This window comes from Thunnus thynnus, chromosome 23, assembly GCF_963924715.1.
Source record: "Thunnus thynnus chromosome 23, fThuThy2.1, whole genome shotgun sequence".
Classification (NCBI taxonomy): domain Eukaryota; kingdom Metazoa; phylum Chordata; class Actinopteri; order Scombriformes; family Scombridae; genus Thunnus; species Thunnus thynnus.
The window spans coordinates 24,214,486-24,232,119 of record NC_089539.1 but is presented as its reverse complement, the minus strand read 5'-3'; the positions used below and the strand labels follow the sequence as shown (position 1 = coordinate 24,232,119).

Sequence of the window (17,634 nt, the reverse complement as noted above, 5' to 3'; positions counted from 1 at the left end):
GCTACTCGTCCCTGTAGAAGAGAGCTTGTTCTCAAAGGCCCTCCCTGTTTAAATAAAGGTTGATGAGGATGATGATGATGATTATTATTATGTCAAAATGAATAGTTTATATCTCATAACGATATTTAACAAGTCATTTGCATCAGGCTGTAAGTAAACACTGATCAGCCAATCAGGTGGCTTTAACAATAACTATATAATTTAAACTTGTAGGTGAGATCATGTGATCCAGAAATTGGTTTGCAGTGTTTGTCCAAAACTTAACAAACACAATAAAAGAAACACACACACTAAGAAGAAAAAAGCAATCCAAGACGTCGTCCACACATGGCACACATCCTTCATAAAATACACTAAACTACTACACAGCAGCGTCCAGCAGTGCTCCTGGAGTACAAAGATTCAATGTGAGAGAAGACACAATGCAGCCCAGAAATATACACAATACCATACTTTCCACTGTGCAGCACTGACTACAGTACTGCTGTGAGTACCAGGAGTTTTTATGTGCTGCTGTGTGTTATAGAGAGCGATGGCTGATGGGATAAAGGAATTCCTCGCTCTGTTACTTTTGCAGCTGGAGGCCTGAAGACGTGGGCCTGATGGGAGGAGCTGAAGCTCACTGAACAGGGTGTTGTGGGTGAAGCAGCAGGTTTTCAGTCTTTGACAGGTTCCGGGTTTGGTAGATGTCGGTAAGGCTGTCTTGCTCAGCGCCGTTTATTGTGCTGAGCAAGTCCTTCTGCGCAGCATCAGCGTTACCATGGCAACAGAGGATGCAGAATGTCACAACACACTGAATAAAAAACGTATAAAAAGATCTCAACATAAAACAGTCAGAATCAAAGAAGCCGTTGTTGTCTTTTCTTCAAAATAAAGTCAGTGTGATAGTTTGACTTCAGTTTGTTATCAGTGTAGATCTCGAGGTGTTTGTTCTCCTCCACTGCCTCAATCAGCTGAACGCTTAACAATGTTGGTTTTATTGCTGAGCAGCTTTTTCTGAAATGAAATGATCCTCAAAGTTAACAAGTTTACTATTATAGCAGTGAAAAAATATACTGAAAATATTCACATCTGACAAACTAGAACCATTATTTTGTCATTTTTTCATAAAATAACTATAAACAATAATCAGAATAGTTCCCCATTCTGTTTGATAATAATAATAAAATCTAAATTCATAAGTTAAATAAGAGTCATTGTCTTTATCATGTAAATAGAAACTAAAAATAACATCTTTGAAGAAAAGGGAAAAGTTTTGAACTATGAAGGTCTTCATGTCTTTCCAGAGTTTATGGGTGAATCTGCAGCTCCACAATAAGAGAGAAACAGTTTCAGGTTGTAATTCACAGAAAGAAAACATCACATCAGTATCGTTTTTAACTTCTGAAGGAAAAATGTTACAGGATAAAACTCATGAATCAACTTTTAAAAGACTGTATTTTCAGCAGATTCAAGCTGCCATAATAAGCCATTAATGATAAATGATGATGAATGAATGAAATAGTTTCACTTTAGTTTTTATTCTTATTACTGGTCACAAACTGTGGCTGGTTTTTCAACATTCATTCAGTCTCAGCAGCTGCTGACTCAGTTTTTACTGCCACAGCATCTCTGACCTCATGTTCTCACATTAAAATGATCCCAATCAGGTTTACAGATTGTAATTTGGGGAAAAAGAGAGCGGTGGTATTGATCGGTACTCAGTATCAGCAGATACTCTGAGTACTGAGAGTCAGTATCAGGAGAGAAAAACCAAGAAAACATCTCAGTTCTGTCATTTGGAAAATGAATCAGACTTGGATTTGAATAAAATGGTGGATGTTTTTCTTCAGAGGAAGGTGAGAACAAATCATCTGGTTTAAGGTCAGACAGCTCGGTCTGTGTTCACTTTAATATTTAGTTGTACCAGTGTGTCTCTGTGATCAATGCTGATCAATAAATATCAGGTTGTCCTGTGTAATGTTAATAATGAATATCAGTGAGGTGTTTTTGATACTTGGAGCAGTTCTGCTTTCACATGTAAAATGCAGCGTTAGATTTCACTCTCTGATCAGCGTCACTGTTCATGTTGTTGAGTCTAACTGATAAATGTTAGTCAGTCCTGCTCTGACACATACAGCACAGATACTTATGGCTGGGACTTTGTCTATGTACAGTGCAGCTAAATAACAGCTGGCAGGTGTGTTTTTCTTTGTAAAGCAGGAATTTGATGAAGCTGCAGGTGTTTCTGATCTGTGCTTGTTGTGTTTTTAATACAGTGTGTTTCTTTGCTTCATGCTGTGAACAGTTAACCCGTTAAGCAACATTTCAGCCTCGGTGGCTTGATTCATCTCTCTGGAGTCTTCTGAATCACATCAAAGCTACAGTCAACTGAAAAGGTATTTGGTGTAAAATAATGTGTTGATGTGTGATAAAGGTTTGAGAGTCTCCAGTCTCTCTCCTCCTCCTGCTCTCCTGTACAGCTCAGGTGGATCATTACAACATTCTGCAGCAAAGAGACACAACCGCTGTCCAAGCTGCTGATCCTGGAACAGTCAGGGATCATCAAGCTGTCTGATGTTACTCTGTCGTCCACAAGCTAACAGTTAGCATTCCCTCTGCTGACAAATAACAGCATGCAATCTTCAAGACTGGCAGATTTGTTGTTGCTCAAGGTTATCTGAAGGTTATCTCAAGGTTACTAACTGCTGATGTGAAGAGAGGAATCGCTGCAGGACGTCTGATTAGTCACTGTTTCTTAGTTTTAGGGGTTAAATGACAAACTTGGTCATTTCCACTTGAACTTGAACCTTCATTGTTGCCTCATTTAAAGGTGTATGAGGATAGGAGGGTGTGTGCTTCTGAAACACATATAAAAGGAATATATAGCGAGTGAAACAACTGCAAATAATAATACTCTTATGCACATTATTGAGGAAATTATCACTAATTTAACTTATCAGCCAAAGTGATGAAAAATAACAAGTAGCAAAGAGTAGTTCAACCACTATCAATCAAATCATATAATAATGTAAATTATCTTTCATTACTACTATGCACAACATAAAGAAAAGTTGAGATGTATAATAATTATTAGATCTAACCATAGATTTTACAAGAATATGGTATTTAACTTTATTAATAAAGATAACATGCACACCGAGCCTTAACTGGTAACACCTGCATGTCATACAGCTCCTGCCTCACCATTCACCACACATCATTATAGTTTAGTGCAATCATGGCAATTAACAACAAATCACTTCCAATAACTTCACTATATACATAACTTCCACATCTGTAACTAACAATAACACTGTGATTTAAAGGCCATTAAAAGCTTACAGCATCTGCTTTTAACCTAAATTGGTCATTAACAACTTCTCTCTCTCAAACTCAATAAACAGAAAGAACAGAAAGATGATTGATCACCTACTTTTGTTGTATAAAATGAGACAACTTAAGTCCCAAAGCAAAGAGGTGATCAATAACTGTCAACTTGTGATAAATAAGTTTCCAGGTAAGAGATTAAGACATGACAGAAGAGCAGCATAACTAACAAAACAGGAAGTGGAGTAAGAAAACGTTTTACCGTTTAAATATCAAATAATCTAATCATATAAATGCACACCTCGCTTTTCAGTCTGGAGTGAAATTAAAAGGCGATTGATGACAATATTGATCTGATGGGTTGTAAAGTTAGAACACTCATTGTAGTCATGTGAGTGTTTATTTTAGATTGACTGTTACAAGTTGATGTTTAATTCAGTCACAGTGATTATTGTTCAGGATCTTATGAACTATTTGTGCTTTTCATGTCTGTGCTTCTGTTCTTCATGTTTCTATTAGTGTCTAAATTTATATTAACATTAATATTTCCCAATTTATTGCTTTATATGTCTTGTATGATGTGTTTCTGTGTCGCATATTTTAAATAGTAGCTGACAATGTAGTATGATGTGCTGCATGCTATTTTTTTTAACTAACATTAATATGTTTATTAATATGCATTTTCATTGTTAAATCAACCAATAAAGTTATCAAGTGAATTCAATAATAATTTTATACAACAAATAAATGGAGACTAAGTGACTGTGAGTTTAATTTAAGCCTCAACAGACTGAAATATTTTTATATTTTAAGAAGCAATTGTTCCCTTTCATGTTTCATTTCCAATGTTTAAATATTATTTAATACACAGTTCAGATTATACAATAAAATAATAATAATACAATACAAACTGAAGTCTTTGGTGACTGAGCCTGCAGTCACAGCAGGCCACATCCACAACTGACCTGTTTGCACACAAAATAATGTGAAGACATCAGGTTTAAAGTATTTTGATGATGAGGTCATACAGGTCATATCAGGCTGAAGTCCAGGCAGCAGCTTCTGTCAGCTAGAAAATACTTCTGGAAAATTACACTTTGATATGTGAGAGGGAAAATAACGTGATAACATATTTTTGGGCACAATGTGACGCTGTTTCCACTAGTGTTTACTGCTCAGACTCTATAGACGACTGTCTCAAGATGCAGAATCGGCCTCCTTTACTCTCATATTTCCACTGTGGGTTGTTTGGACACATTGTCCATGTATGTTAAAATGAATTGCATATTGATCATTTACAGAATGTAGATACATATGTAACAGTATATACAGTCAATACTTTAAAGATGATCAAAATATGAAAGTGAAATATAACAGATGTTATGGATATAATAAAATAAAAGTCCAGGTGAGCACTCTGTTAAAATCATAATTATATAAATATATATTATCTTTATGACCGTTATTAAACCATGTCCTCTTCTAAACATACAAACCACTTTATTCTTACAATATGTGACAGAACTTCTTCCTTAAGTGTGATGTCTGGTTCAGATGAAATAGGACAGTATGTTAACGACTTCACATGGATGCACTGGAACCCCATTAAGCCACTTATTTATATTTGAAGCATTATTCCGTTATTTCTGTGCAGTTGCTTTATTTTGTTATCTTGTTGATAAAATCACTAAAGTGCCAGTGGAGTGAAATTGCTTCAGATATATGATATACGAAGAACAAACATACAGACAGACAGAGATTCCTTGTTTTATACAGAGAGATGGTTTCTGTCCCCAATTAACTGATCCTAAATCTGAAACACACACACACACACGCACACGCACACACACACACACACACACACACACACACACACACACACACACACACACACACACACACACACACACACGTGACTTCCAGTAAAGAAGAAGGCGGAGGAACAAACAGGGAGGAACACTGAAAGTGAAAGTGTTCAGTCTGTTGTTCAGACTCCATTTTAAAGTCAACAGAGCAGAAGGAGGAAAACAGTCTGAGGCAGGGTGAGTGTTAATATTAGAGCTGTAAATAATGATTACTGTCATTATTGATCAATCTGATTATTATTTTTCTGATTCATTGTTTAGTTGATTAAACTGTGTCAGAAAAATATGAAATTACAGCGTTGACGTCTTCAAACGTTGTTTCCTCTTTTCTTTTCCTGGTTTCTGCGTCCTCACAATGATGTAACGCTGGTTCGGTTAAAATAGAGAGAAGTCAGTAAAGAAGGACTCATGTCGGCCTCACACCAAACGACTTTTCAAAAGATGTCACTGTCGCAGACAAATTTCCAATGTCGGAATAAAATCATGAGAGTTTTGCCAGAGTTGTGGCGCGCTCCCGTCATTTCCACCGTTTGGTGTAAGGTGGTCAAAAAACTCAGTCCGAGCGTCTCAACTCAGTCTTTATCTCGTCTTGACGTTCCGATCAAATCAAACATGTTTAATATTATCCTGAGTCTTTAGTTTTGGCTCATGCAAATAGTGAAGGTGCGCTCTGTCCAGTACGGATTTACACATCGAGTTTTTTTCTACCATGTGACCCCAGGGGCTCTCCGTAGTCCAGCACCAAACGTGAAGCAGCAAAGTGACTATAACGACCGAAATAAATCCTCAAATACCGTCACACACGATGGACGGTGAATTAACAATGTTACGAGTCGGTGTTTAATTCTGCGTGTATCTGATCCACCGTCCAGCACGTATTTTAGTGAGAAATGTAATTCTTGAAACTGTTCGCCTCCCACTAAAATAGTGCAGCTAACCAACGGAGTCTGGTGGCGAGTTGAGGCGACAAAATCCAAAATGTAAAGTTTGTACACAAATATAGTTTATCTTTATGGATTAAATTAATGCCGAGTTGACAAGAAGACTGTCGACATATGACGCCTTTTATCTTGTGTTTCTAGAATTATGTGTTTTTGCGGACACGTAAGGAATTGTTAATATGTCATATTTATTAGAGGAAGTTTGGCGTAATACTTTCCCCGGAGAGCGCAGGGAGTTTCAGTTTAATTCACTGCTACTATGTACATCTTTAACATTTTGTCACCACTACAGAAACAGCAGGTAGCTGTGAAAGTATGATAAGGTTGTCTGACGCTGACTGCTGTTAGTTATTGGTTTGACAGTCTAATATGTGTTTGTGTTGATTACTGACGGTGGCTGATTGTACTCAGTTTCTATCGGCAGTATGCAGTAAATGGTCACCCTTTGTGTGTGTGTTTAAATTACTTTCCTAACATGATGTGTTTGATGGTTTTATTAATGACTCCTGATGAAACTTTAAAGCTCAGCATTCTCGTTGACCTTTAGCTTCCTTTTTTTTAAAGTCAAATGAACATTTATTCACCCAGAAAAAACTAATATTTCTCTGTATAATATGACCTCCTCTTTCTGTCAGCTGCAGTGTATCTGCAGTTTATTTACTGTTTTTTTTTTTTTGAAACATGATTTCAGGCCAGTTGGAGGAGTTAAAACTGTGACTTTCTGCCTTGTATAATTATCCAGGCTGCTGCTGTTTCTACTGTATTTCATGCAGTTTGCAGGTTTCCAAACAGAAATACTCCAACATCCAGCGGCTGAAAGTGTCCAGATAGTTAATAGTTGAAGGTGGTTTCTGTGGGCAGCTGTATAAACTATGTAGCTGTTTTAAAGTTGTAAAAATACAGGACGACACCTTTTGAAATGTGATTGTCTCAGCTGATATGATCTCAGAAAACTTAACCAAAATATCATTTTATTTGTGACAAAGATGTAAAATGAAGATGAGTTAATAAGAGGAACAATCAGCGTGTGGTGTCTGTTGTTTCTCTTCACAGTTGTTCACTTATAACTGAATTAATTCATTAACATTTTCTTTTGGTTGGTTTTTCAGAACAAACCACTGCACACACAGTGGCTTCTGTTTCTGCTCCATTGTTCAACACTTTTTCTTGTAAATTTTCACCAGGAGCAAGATGGGAAATAATCTCAAAGGAATCTAGTTGTAGTCTTGTAAATAGTGATCCTGCAAGATCCCCAGTCTTTGCAAAATTTTAGAATGTGACTAAAAACTCAGTAACTTAAGACACATTGTCTTTAGATGTGAGAGAGTGTCAAACTTTAGGCTTTTAAAAGTCTTTTCAAAGTCATTTCAAAGTCTTCTAGTGTATTTTAGGCATCAGATGTTAACTGAAGTCTGTTTGTTGGATTTAAACCAGAGTCAAAGTTTATCTTTGTGATGCCGGAAAACACACATGGTTGTAGTTAAAGTGATGCAAACTAATAAGAAGCTACTAACTAGTTAGTGACGGCGGTGCTTCTGTGGACCGTGGCTGCGGGGACGCCGTGCTGACGTGGTCCTGCTTCATACCCACACCTGATATTATTATTATTATTAGTCATATTTCTATTATTATTGTTGTTGTTATTGTTATTATTATGCTTCCCTGTGTGTCTCTCTCCAGTGTTACTGGTTTACCTGTCAGACTCCAGAAGATGAATGATTTGGAGGAAGAGGAGGACGGAGCAGAGTCTCTGATATCCAGCTGTCTGTCTATGAAGAGTGACCGATCTAAAGATCGTCCTTTAAAGTTCAGTAATGAACCTGGACCCTCAGACACAAAGTAAGAGACTGTTTCTACTGTAAACTGACCTGAAGATGATTCAGTGTCATTTAAAAACAAACCCACACTCTACTACAACCATCTCCATCAGTTATTAGTGAGAGTCTGAAGATCTTCTGCAGCAGGTTTATTCATCTAAATATAAAGTGGCAGCTGATGTGTTTTAGCAAAGCTGTGCAGCTCATGAAAATGTCTGTAAATGATACAAACTACATAAATGCATCAGACTCTACAAACAAGCTGTGAGTTTACAGGAGATAAATGTTCAGGATGTTTGTCATATTCATTCACAGTGTTTACACATGTAGACGCTCAAATCTCTGAAAGTAAAATCAGCTGTTGTGATGAACTAAAGAGTGATAATATGCATGTGTTTATATCTGCTCTTTACAAGAAGTAATGATGTATGTAAAACACTTGTTGTTTCCACAGACAGAGAGCAGAGTCTGTAATATCCAGCTGTGTGTCTATGAAGAGTGACCGGTCTAAAGATCGTCCTTTAAAGTTCAGTAATGAACCTGGACCCTCAGACACACAGTAAGAGACTGTTTCTACTGTAAACTGACCTGAAGATGATTCAGTGAGACGGTTTCATTAAGGTTATTGTGTAGATATGATGGAAACACAGTGGAAAGAAATAATGAACTAGCTTCCATTCAGCTGTAATCTAGAACAGATATCCATGTACATGTTAACCAGAGACAGAGACAGGGCTGCTGTTGCTATTTGATTTTCCAGTCTAACAATCTAAAGTAGTAGCAGGTAACCCAGGGTGATATTTACTAAGGATTTAGTAACAAGTCACATTGTGTCTCCTCATTTACTAAAGGACTGCACCGGGGTTTTGTGAAGGTAAAATGGCAGAAAATTGAGTGTTTGGTCTCCTGCAATACAGAACGTGTCTTAACGTGTTCCTGTTCAAAGACACAAAATATGGGAGGAAGTAATGTAAATGTATACAAACAGCCTGCTGCAGCTGATTTATCACTGCAGACTGACCACTGCAGCAGAGGAAACTGAGTCTGACATTTAACGTTTGGGAAAAGTCAAATGTGTAAAACTGTTGTATCACACTGACACAGAGGGAGAGAGATTATAGCAGAAACAGTGAGAGAGAGAAACACAAATGAAAAGATGCATTATGAAGATATTTAGCAGAGCTCTCTGTTCAGCACCACAACACAAGACTAAAGAGCAGCAGTCTGTTATTTTTCACAAGTGGACTTTTCTGTTTTGCTCAGTTGCCTCCTGCTTATTTTTCCTGACTTTTAATGTCTCATAGAAGCTTAAAGGAGCCAAAACACATTGTGTGAATCCTTGTGGTCAAACAAATGTGTTGAATCCATTTCCCTCCTCATGAAACATTTGCAAAGTCGATTTTTGAAGCTGGTATTTTAAATCCATGTTTACTAGTTTGTAGTCTTCTTCTTCTTCTCTGCCTTTGCTGCCACATTGTTGTGTCTGTCTAATTACTTTTGAACCCTTGTAATAATAATATATATTATTTTATTTCAAACTGAATGTGCTGAAGCTCAGAGCCTGAAGAACAGAAAACTGTAACTGTCCAAATACTGACAGTCTGGACTGTTTATGGAGGGAAAGAGCTGCATCAACTTGTGAGCTGTTGGTTGGCCGCTACTAATGTCATGTGTCATAAAGAACGTGTTCATGTCCACAGAGAGAGAAAGAGGAAGAGGAAGAGGAGGGGTGTTTCTGTGGAGGAGCAGCTGTCCTGCTGTTCTTTGTGTCAGGACGTCCTGAAGGATCCAGTCTCTACCACCTGTGGACACTGGTTCTGCAGACAGTGCATCAGCTCATACTGGGACCAGTCTGCTGCATCAGGAGACTCCTCCTGTCCCCAGTGTGGAAAAAGATCCAGAACAAGACCTGGACTGCAGACAGACAGTCAGAGCAGCACTGTACAAAGTAAGACTGAAGACCTGTCTGCTGATGTCATCATCTCTGAAAACAGGACAGGAATCTACCTCCTCTATCCTACTGAAAATTAACACAGAGAAACATATTTCTTTTTAATTATACCTTTTTTCTTCTGTTTCAGCAGAAAGTGGTCTGCAGGAGATTTTAGATGAACATAAGATCAGTCTGAGGAGGAGATGTGAATGTGTGACTGAAGGAACTGATGAAGCAGGAAGTGAAACTCTCCTCAACAGGATCTACACTGAGCTCTACATCACAGAGGGACAGAGTGAAGAGGTTAATACCCAACATGAGGTGAGGCAGCTTGAAGCAGCTTCCAAGATGACGATCCTCCATGACACTCCAATCAAGTGCCACGACATCTTTAAACTCTTACCTGACCAACAAGAACACATCAGAGTCGTTATGACGAACGGCGTCGCTGGTGTTGGAAAAACCTTCTCAGTGCAGAAGTTCACTCTGGACTGGGCAGAGGGCTCGAAAAACCAAGATGTCAGTCTGGTGATTCTGCTTTCGTTCAGGGAGCTGAACTTGATCAAAGATGAGCAGTACAGTCTCCTCATGCTGATCCATGATTTCCATCCAACATTACAGAAGGTCACAGCAGAGAAGCTTGATGACTGTAAAGTTTTGTTCATCTTTGACGGCCTGGATGAAAGCAGACTTTCACTGGATTTCATGAACAGGAAGGTCGTGTCTGATGTCACACAGAAGTCATCAGTCAACATGCTGTTGACAAACCTCTTCAAGGGGAATCTGCTTCCCTTGGCTCTTGTCTGGATAACTTCCCGACCTGCAGCAGCCAATCAGATCCCTCTGACATGTGTTGACAGGGTAACAGAAGTACGAGGCTTCACTGACGTCCAGAAGGAGGAGTACTTCAGGAGGAGATTCAGTGATGAAGAGCTGTCCAGCAGAATCATCTCACACATCAAGACATCCAGGAGCCTCCACATCATGTGTTACATCCCAGTCTTCTGCTGGATCACTGCTAGAGTTGTGGAGCACATGTTGACTACAGACCAGAGAGGAGAGCTGCCCAAGACCCTGACTGACCTGTACTCACACTTCCTGCTGGTTCAGACAAAGAGGAAGAAGAACAAGTATGATGAAGGACATGAGACGAGTTCACAGGAGCTGACGGAGGCTGACAGTGAAGTTCTTCTGAAGCTGGGGAGGCTGGCGTTTGAACATCTGGAGAAAGGAAACATCATGTTCTACCAAGAAGACCTGGAGCAGTGTGGTCTTGATGTCACAGAGGCCTCGGTGTTATCAGGATTTTTTACAGAGATCTTCAAAAGAGAGAATGTGATCTTCTACAAAACAGTTTACTGCTTTGTTCATCTGAGCGTTCAGGAGTTTCTGGCTGCAGTCTACATGTACCACTGTTACACCAGCAGAAACACAGAGGTACTGAAGGACTTCCTGGGAAAAGGCTACAGTAACTCATCTCTGGATGACTTCCTGAGGAGAGCCATGGAGAAATCTCTAAGAAGTAAAAACGGCCACCTGGATCTGTTTGTGCGTTTCCTTCATGGCCTCTCTCTGGAGTCCAACCAGAGTTTCTTAGGAGGCCTGCTGGGTCAGACAGAGAACAGTCCAGAAATCATCCAGAGAGTCATCAACAACCTGAGGAAGATGAACATATACATGTCCAATATCTCTCCTGACAGAAACATCAACATCTTCCACTGTCTGATGGAGATGAACGACCTCTCAGTACATCAGGAGATCCAAGAGTTCCTGAAGTCAGAGAACAGATCAGAGAAGAAACTCTCTGAGATCCACTGCTCAGCTCTGGCCTACATGCTGCAGATGTCAGAGGAGGCTCTGGATGAGTTGGACCTGCAGAAGTACAACACATCAGAGGAGGGACGACAGAGACTGATCCCAGCTGTGAGGAACTGCAGAAAGGCTGTGTAAGTCCAGATGTGATTAACATTATAAATCAGTGCAGATTAGTAGTTTAGTTCTTCAAATATAAATAATATAAAATTCTTATTATTGTTAAAATAGTGCTCTACTTGTTCATAGCTGAAATAATATGTCAGTTAGGCTATATTTAGTCTCAGATGTTCTTGAGCTGTTTCAAATGTTGTGAGTGTAAATAATGTTGATTTTTAACTTTATACCTGTTAAGTTAATGAAAACAGTTATTCTTTTTATTTCTAGTAATTATTGGATTTTACAGTCTTTTCTTCTATTTATCTTCCTTTGGGTGATGGAGGCGTCATTCAAACCTGGTAAAACAAATGAAGGACTTTAGAGGTTGTGGTTGAGGTTTTATTACAGAACATATATCAGTATTTTACAGTTATCAGCGAATATAGTGAAGTTATTATTAAATGAGAAGCTTCTGCAAATAATATATAATCGGACAGACACTGTTTTTACTGCTATGATTAAGAGTTTAAAATAAGATCTGTATCATTTTCCAAAGGTGATTTCTGAAGTCAGAGAGATTTACTTTCATCATCATTTTTTTTCTTAATGGTTTCTGAGTCATTTCATAGTGAGCACGAGGGATCAGCAAATCACCAAACTGATTCAGTAATTAAGTGATATTACACGTGATGCTTACCGCATCACTGTCGTGTCAACAATGACGGTAAATCACACCCTCGAGGGTAATATTGCGATTATACAACATTTACCAACAAAATGAAAGATGTAAACAAAATGTATTTATATTGTGAGGCAGTTCGCTCTAAAAATAAAAACTTTTTTCTTGTTATATCCGTTTCTATGGAAATACATAGGGATATGACTAATACCTGGAAAACAATCACTCACGTCATTAGACTCCTATGTAATGAAACTTAGTTTACTACTCCAGCAAGTAGACTGACCCTTAGTAACGACCAAGCAACAGAGACGATTTCTAGTCCCTGTTGAGTCAGCCAGCCAAATTGAGCTAATGCTTTCTAGAGATCGCGACATTTCCATAACTGAATAAATACATTTATAAACAGAAAACTGCTTTGCTAGCTCAATCCTGTTGTAACTAAGATATCCGCTGAAAAAAATTATTTTCCATGGACAGATTTAGCTGCTACGTCCGCAAACTTCACAGACATTTTTAAGCTAGTTGCTCCGTGTCACCGGCTCACCGGCACAGCTGATGGAGGATGCCGGAGTGGAAGCTGAGATAAACTCAACTGAAGGGAAAATGATTCAGTTTTACTGTTTATGGGAGAGCCGGTTAACGATAACGAGTGGAGAAGGGTTCGGGTTTTTCAGTGTGTGTGTGTGTGTGTGTGTGTGTGTGTGTGTGTGTGTGTGTGTAACTCGTCCCACAGTCTCAGAGTTCAATCCACTCGGTAAAGGGTCCGTTTTGTTTTCCCCACAACCCCTAATCAGTTCAGTTCAATCCAGTTTCACAAACGCAAAAGGAGGAAAACTCAAAACTCCGCTCCGGGTTTTCACCGCAGATCCCCACAAAACTAAATAACCCAAAGACACTAGCAAAGCAACACAGTACATAAACGGTCTACAGCTCTAATGAACGGCGGAGTGATATTTTTATTAATTCAACTTCAATATCACATACAGATAACATAAATGGAGTAATATAACAGAAATATAGAACAAACAAATATACAACGCCAGGGATTACAGATAAATATGAAATGAAAATGGTGCAGTAGAAAATAAAGATATAAAAAATAAATATGCACATTACAATTATATTAGTTTATTAAATTTGGAGCACAAATTTATAGTCTTCACAGCTTTTCTATTGCATGAGGTAGACAATTTTTTAATGTAGGATTCTGTTTCTTCTTCAAATGAACAAAAAGAGGGTTTAACTTTTAACACCTTACATTAATGTATATAAAACTTGGCCAGCAATATGATAAGAGTGATGAGGCATTATTCATTTGAGCAAGTTGATGAAATTTACGTCACGTGGACCCTCACGGACGCAGAAACTATAATTTCAGCTTCAGTGTTCTGTCATGCTAATTTGAGCACGTTCTAAATGTCTAGTTGACCAATCAGATTGCTTGGTCAGAACTACCTGTTGTATAATGTCAGTTATACAACAATATCTAAAGTTTGCCAACATTAATCTACATTAGCCTCCGTAAAGTACCGGTCATACGAGGAAAAACCCCTGAGTGTGTTGAACCAAGCAATGGTGCCTTTTATTTCTCATGAATTCAACTTTTTATTTTAAAGAGGGAAGTCATGTTACACAGTCTTGTTTTTAAGTCTTTCTTATATTCTGTTGGTCACAGAAAGAAACTCTCAGGTGTTTTCTCTCTTGTTGGTGTAGAGAAGAGTAGTAGCAGGAAATGCACAGAGGTCTGATGAATATATAAGAGCAGATACCCTGATAACATCTTTCTGATGACATCATGTTGAAAATAATTCAACCTTATTGGTTTGTTAAATGTGTTTTGTGCTGAATCAGTTTTTCAGATTCTCAGAAAAGAATGTTGACAACTAAACATCATGCAGTCGTCTGTCCTGCACATCTAAATATTGAATTACATTAATATTTGATTATGTACAGGTCTAATATTGTCAAGCCATTTGTTTCATTTGTGTTTGTCAACTGTCACTAAATTTTGCCGCTTATGGATGTGAACCTGACAACAGCAGGTAGCAATGAGAGATGATCTTTCTCAACTGTAACTGTTCACTGAGTTGAACTGAGTAAAAATATCCTGCAGTCAAATTAAAAATTAAAAATAGTGGACAGTAAAAATGTTTTTCTTATCAAGATGTCCTCATGCTGACTTTGTGGAGACAGACATGGGATCAGATCACACAGACAGACTGAGCACATTATGGAAGCCTCAATGTAACTCCATTTTCTCTCCCTTCATCTGCAAGATTAAAGGAAAACAAAGATTAAAAGTCTGCAGGTATGAGAGAGAGTGATGAGAATTATTGTTTCATCCAAGCACAGTGAGATACGATTAGCTGAACTAGGAGTGCTCTGGTAGCCTACTGGTTAAGATACATGTCATATAATCACAATATCAGTGGTTTGATTCAGGTGGCTGACCTTTGTTGCATGTCATTCCCTGTCTCTCTCTCTCTCCTTGTTTCCTGTTATCTCTCAACTGTCGCTTTACATTAAAGGAATAAAATGCCTCAGAAAAAATAAATAAATAAAAAAGATGAGCTGAATCACTGATGTGAAGAGCAAATGTTAATCAAAATAGGGAATGTCAAACTGTTTTGTCATCAAATGCAGGAAGTAAATATAAAGTGTCCTCTTTCATGATAACATATGTTGTAATATATGTGTCATTACAGACTTTCTGGCTGTGGACTCTCAGAAACTCACTGTGAAGTTGTGGCCTCAGCTCTGAAGTCCAACCCCTCCCATCTGAGAGAGCTTGATCTGAGTGGAAACTACCTGAGGGATGATCTGACTGGTTCAAGATTTGAGCTTCTGTCTGCTGGACTGGAGAGTCCAAACTGTAGACTGGAGACTCTGAGGTCAGTTCACTGGCTGTAGCTTTGGCAGTTTTTTCTATATATTCAATTCAAATCCTTCACTGAAGTTCACATGTTTGGTTAATACATTTTTGGGATTTCCCTGAGCACAAATCTGTAGAATTTAAATTTAAAATCCACAGTCTTATTCTGTGTAAAAATGATTTCCAAAGTTTAAACTAATATGAGTCTTCAGCAGTCTGAGTTACACATATCAAGTAAGTATTTTTGTGTTTCTTCAGTGTTTCCTTGCTGAGCTGCAGTGGAGGGATCATAACTCAAAGAGGGAATTTTGAACTAAATAGTTTGTAACTTTGAGTCAGACAAATCAAGTGGGAGTCTACCAAACTGTCAAAGCCTCATATCAGCTTCAGCTGAACTTATAGAAATATTATTATTATTATTATTATTATTATTATTATTATTATTGTTGTTGTTGTTATCACAATAAAGGGAGTTAATCTATGGAACAACCACAATGAAGAAATGAAAACATGTAGAACATTAAGTAAGTTTAAACAAATCTTTAAAAATAACATATTGAACAGATATAGAATGGATGAACAAAGAGGTGGTCTGGAATAATATGATTTGGTACAGAGTGTCTTTTTGACTTGTGTTGTTTTTGTTTGTTGTTATTGGTTCTATGCAAGTTATCTTTATTCTCTTGTGTTGTTTTGAATGTTTTTTGGCTTTGATTTGATTAATAAATTATAAAAAGGGGTAGGACTAGAAAAGTTCCATTGAATGATTATTATTTGTGTTGCTTACTGAAAGTTTGCTGTTATTTTTATTTCTTTTGTTTTGCTGCCTATATATTTTATTTTGTCATTTTAACATGTTCAAACTAAAAAATAATCTAATCTAATGAATCAGTGTTTACATGAATATGTGTCTGAATGTTGTGGTGACATTTGGATGATGTCTGTAGAAGGCTGACATCATGATGATCCACAATAACACAAAGTTACTCTGCTCATTTTAGTGAAAAGCTCATTGATGAGGACATAGTAATGTTGAACTACACATTTAAAACCTGAACACATCTGATTGGATTATAAATGGATTTTAATCTACATCATTTATTCTTTATTCAGATTGTGGCTCTGCAGGTTGTCAGAGACCAGCTGTGCTTCTCTGGTCTCAGCTCTGAAGTCCAACCCCTCCCATCTGAGAGATCTTGATCTAAGAGGAAACGACCTGAAAGTCTCAGGATTAAAACTACTGTGTGATTTTCTGGAGAGTCCAGACTGTAGACTGGAAACTCTGAGGTCAGTTCACTGACTGTCTGTTACTATTGTTGATCTTAATGTTTAACAACTGAACCTAATTTATGTACATACATAACTTACATCCATGAAGTTCATTTTCTTTTTTCCATATTTTCATATTTTCTTTTTTTTTACTGTACAAAGTTTAGTCTGTAGTTATAAAAGATGACTGATTCTTAAAGAAACTGTAGAAAATGTCCACTGTTAGTTGTTAAAGTAAATGAATGTTTATAACTTTTGGTAAAGAGTCACATCTGTATACAGAAGATCCCCTCAACTAATATCTGTTTTAAATTGATCAAGTTTACTTGCTGAAGGAGAAATATTTCTTTATATTATATTATTTAATGTTTTTTACACAGTAATGTCTGATAATTGAATTTGATCCTTCACAATAATCTCTCTATCTCTCACACACACACACACTGATCTAAATGCAGGTGTTTAAAGTATTTTTTATGAATCAGTGTTGACATGAATATGTGTCTGAATGTTGTGGTGACATTTGGATGATGTCTGTAGAAGGCTGACATCATGATGATCCACAATAACACAATGACAAAGTTACTCTGCTGATTTTAGTGAAAAGCTCATTGATGAGGACATAGTAATGTTGAACTACACATTTAAAACCTGAACACATCTGATTGGATTATAAATGGATTTTAATCTACATCATTTATTCTTTATTCAGATTGAGTTCCTGCAGGTTGTCAGAGACCAGCTGTGCTTCTCTGGTCTCAGCTCTGAAGTCCAACTCTTCCCATCTGAGAGATCTGGATCTGTCTGGAAACGACGTGTGTGACGTGAAGCAGCTGTGTGATTTTCTGGAGAGTCCACACTGTAGACTGGAGTATCTGGGGTCAGACACCATTTTTTACTTCTGTGCTGAGATTAATATGATGTGACAGTTGTGGTGACACTAAACTGCAGACATAAAGCTGATATTATGCTGATCCACACTGAGGATCTATTTTCTTCTTCAGTGGTTTAGTCCTTTGACTGTCAGAACAATGT

At 37.6% G+C, this 17,634-nt stretch overlaps 1 protein-coding gene across 2 annotated transcripts in view; it reads left to right on the top strand.

Annotated features, from left to right (window-relative positions):
* LOC137175613 (uncharacterized) overlaps nt 1-17,634 on the top strand; it is a 249,120-nt gene that overhangs the window by 52,949 nt on the left and 178,537 nt on the right. The window contains exons 1-7 of one of the 2 annotated variants that reach the window (XM_067581399.1): nt 5,078-5,351; nt 7,796-7,954; nt 8,387-8,491; nt 9,633-9,880; nt 10,014-11,811; nt 15,164-15,349; nt 16,444-16,617. In XM_067581399.1, coding sequence (XP_067437500.1) covers nt 7,827-7,954; nt 8,387-8,491; nt 9,633-9,880; nt 10,014-11,811; nt 15,164-15,349; nt 16,444-16,617 — 2,639 coding nt within the window. In that variant the 5' untranslated portion in view covers nt 5,078-5,351; nt 7,796-7,826. Of the gene's footprint in view, nt 1-5,077; nt 5,352-7,795; nt 7,955-8,386; nt 8,492-9,632; nt 9,881-10,013; nt 11,812-15,163; nt 15,350-16,443; nt 16,618-17,311; nt 17,480-17,634 lie in introns of those variants that run through there. The other variant, XM_067581398.1, reaches the window with a different exon arrangement.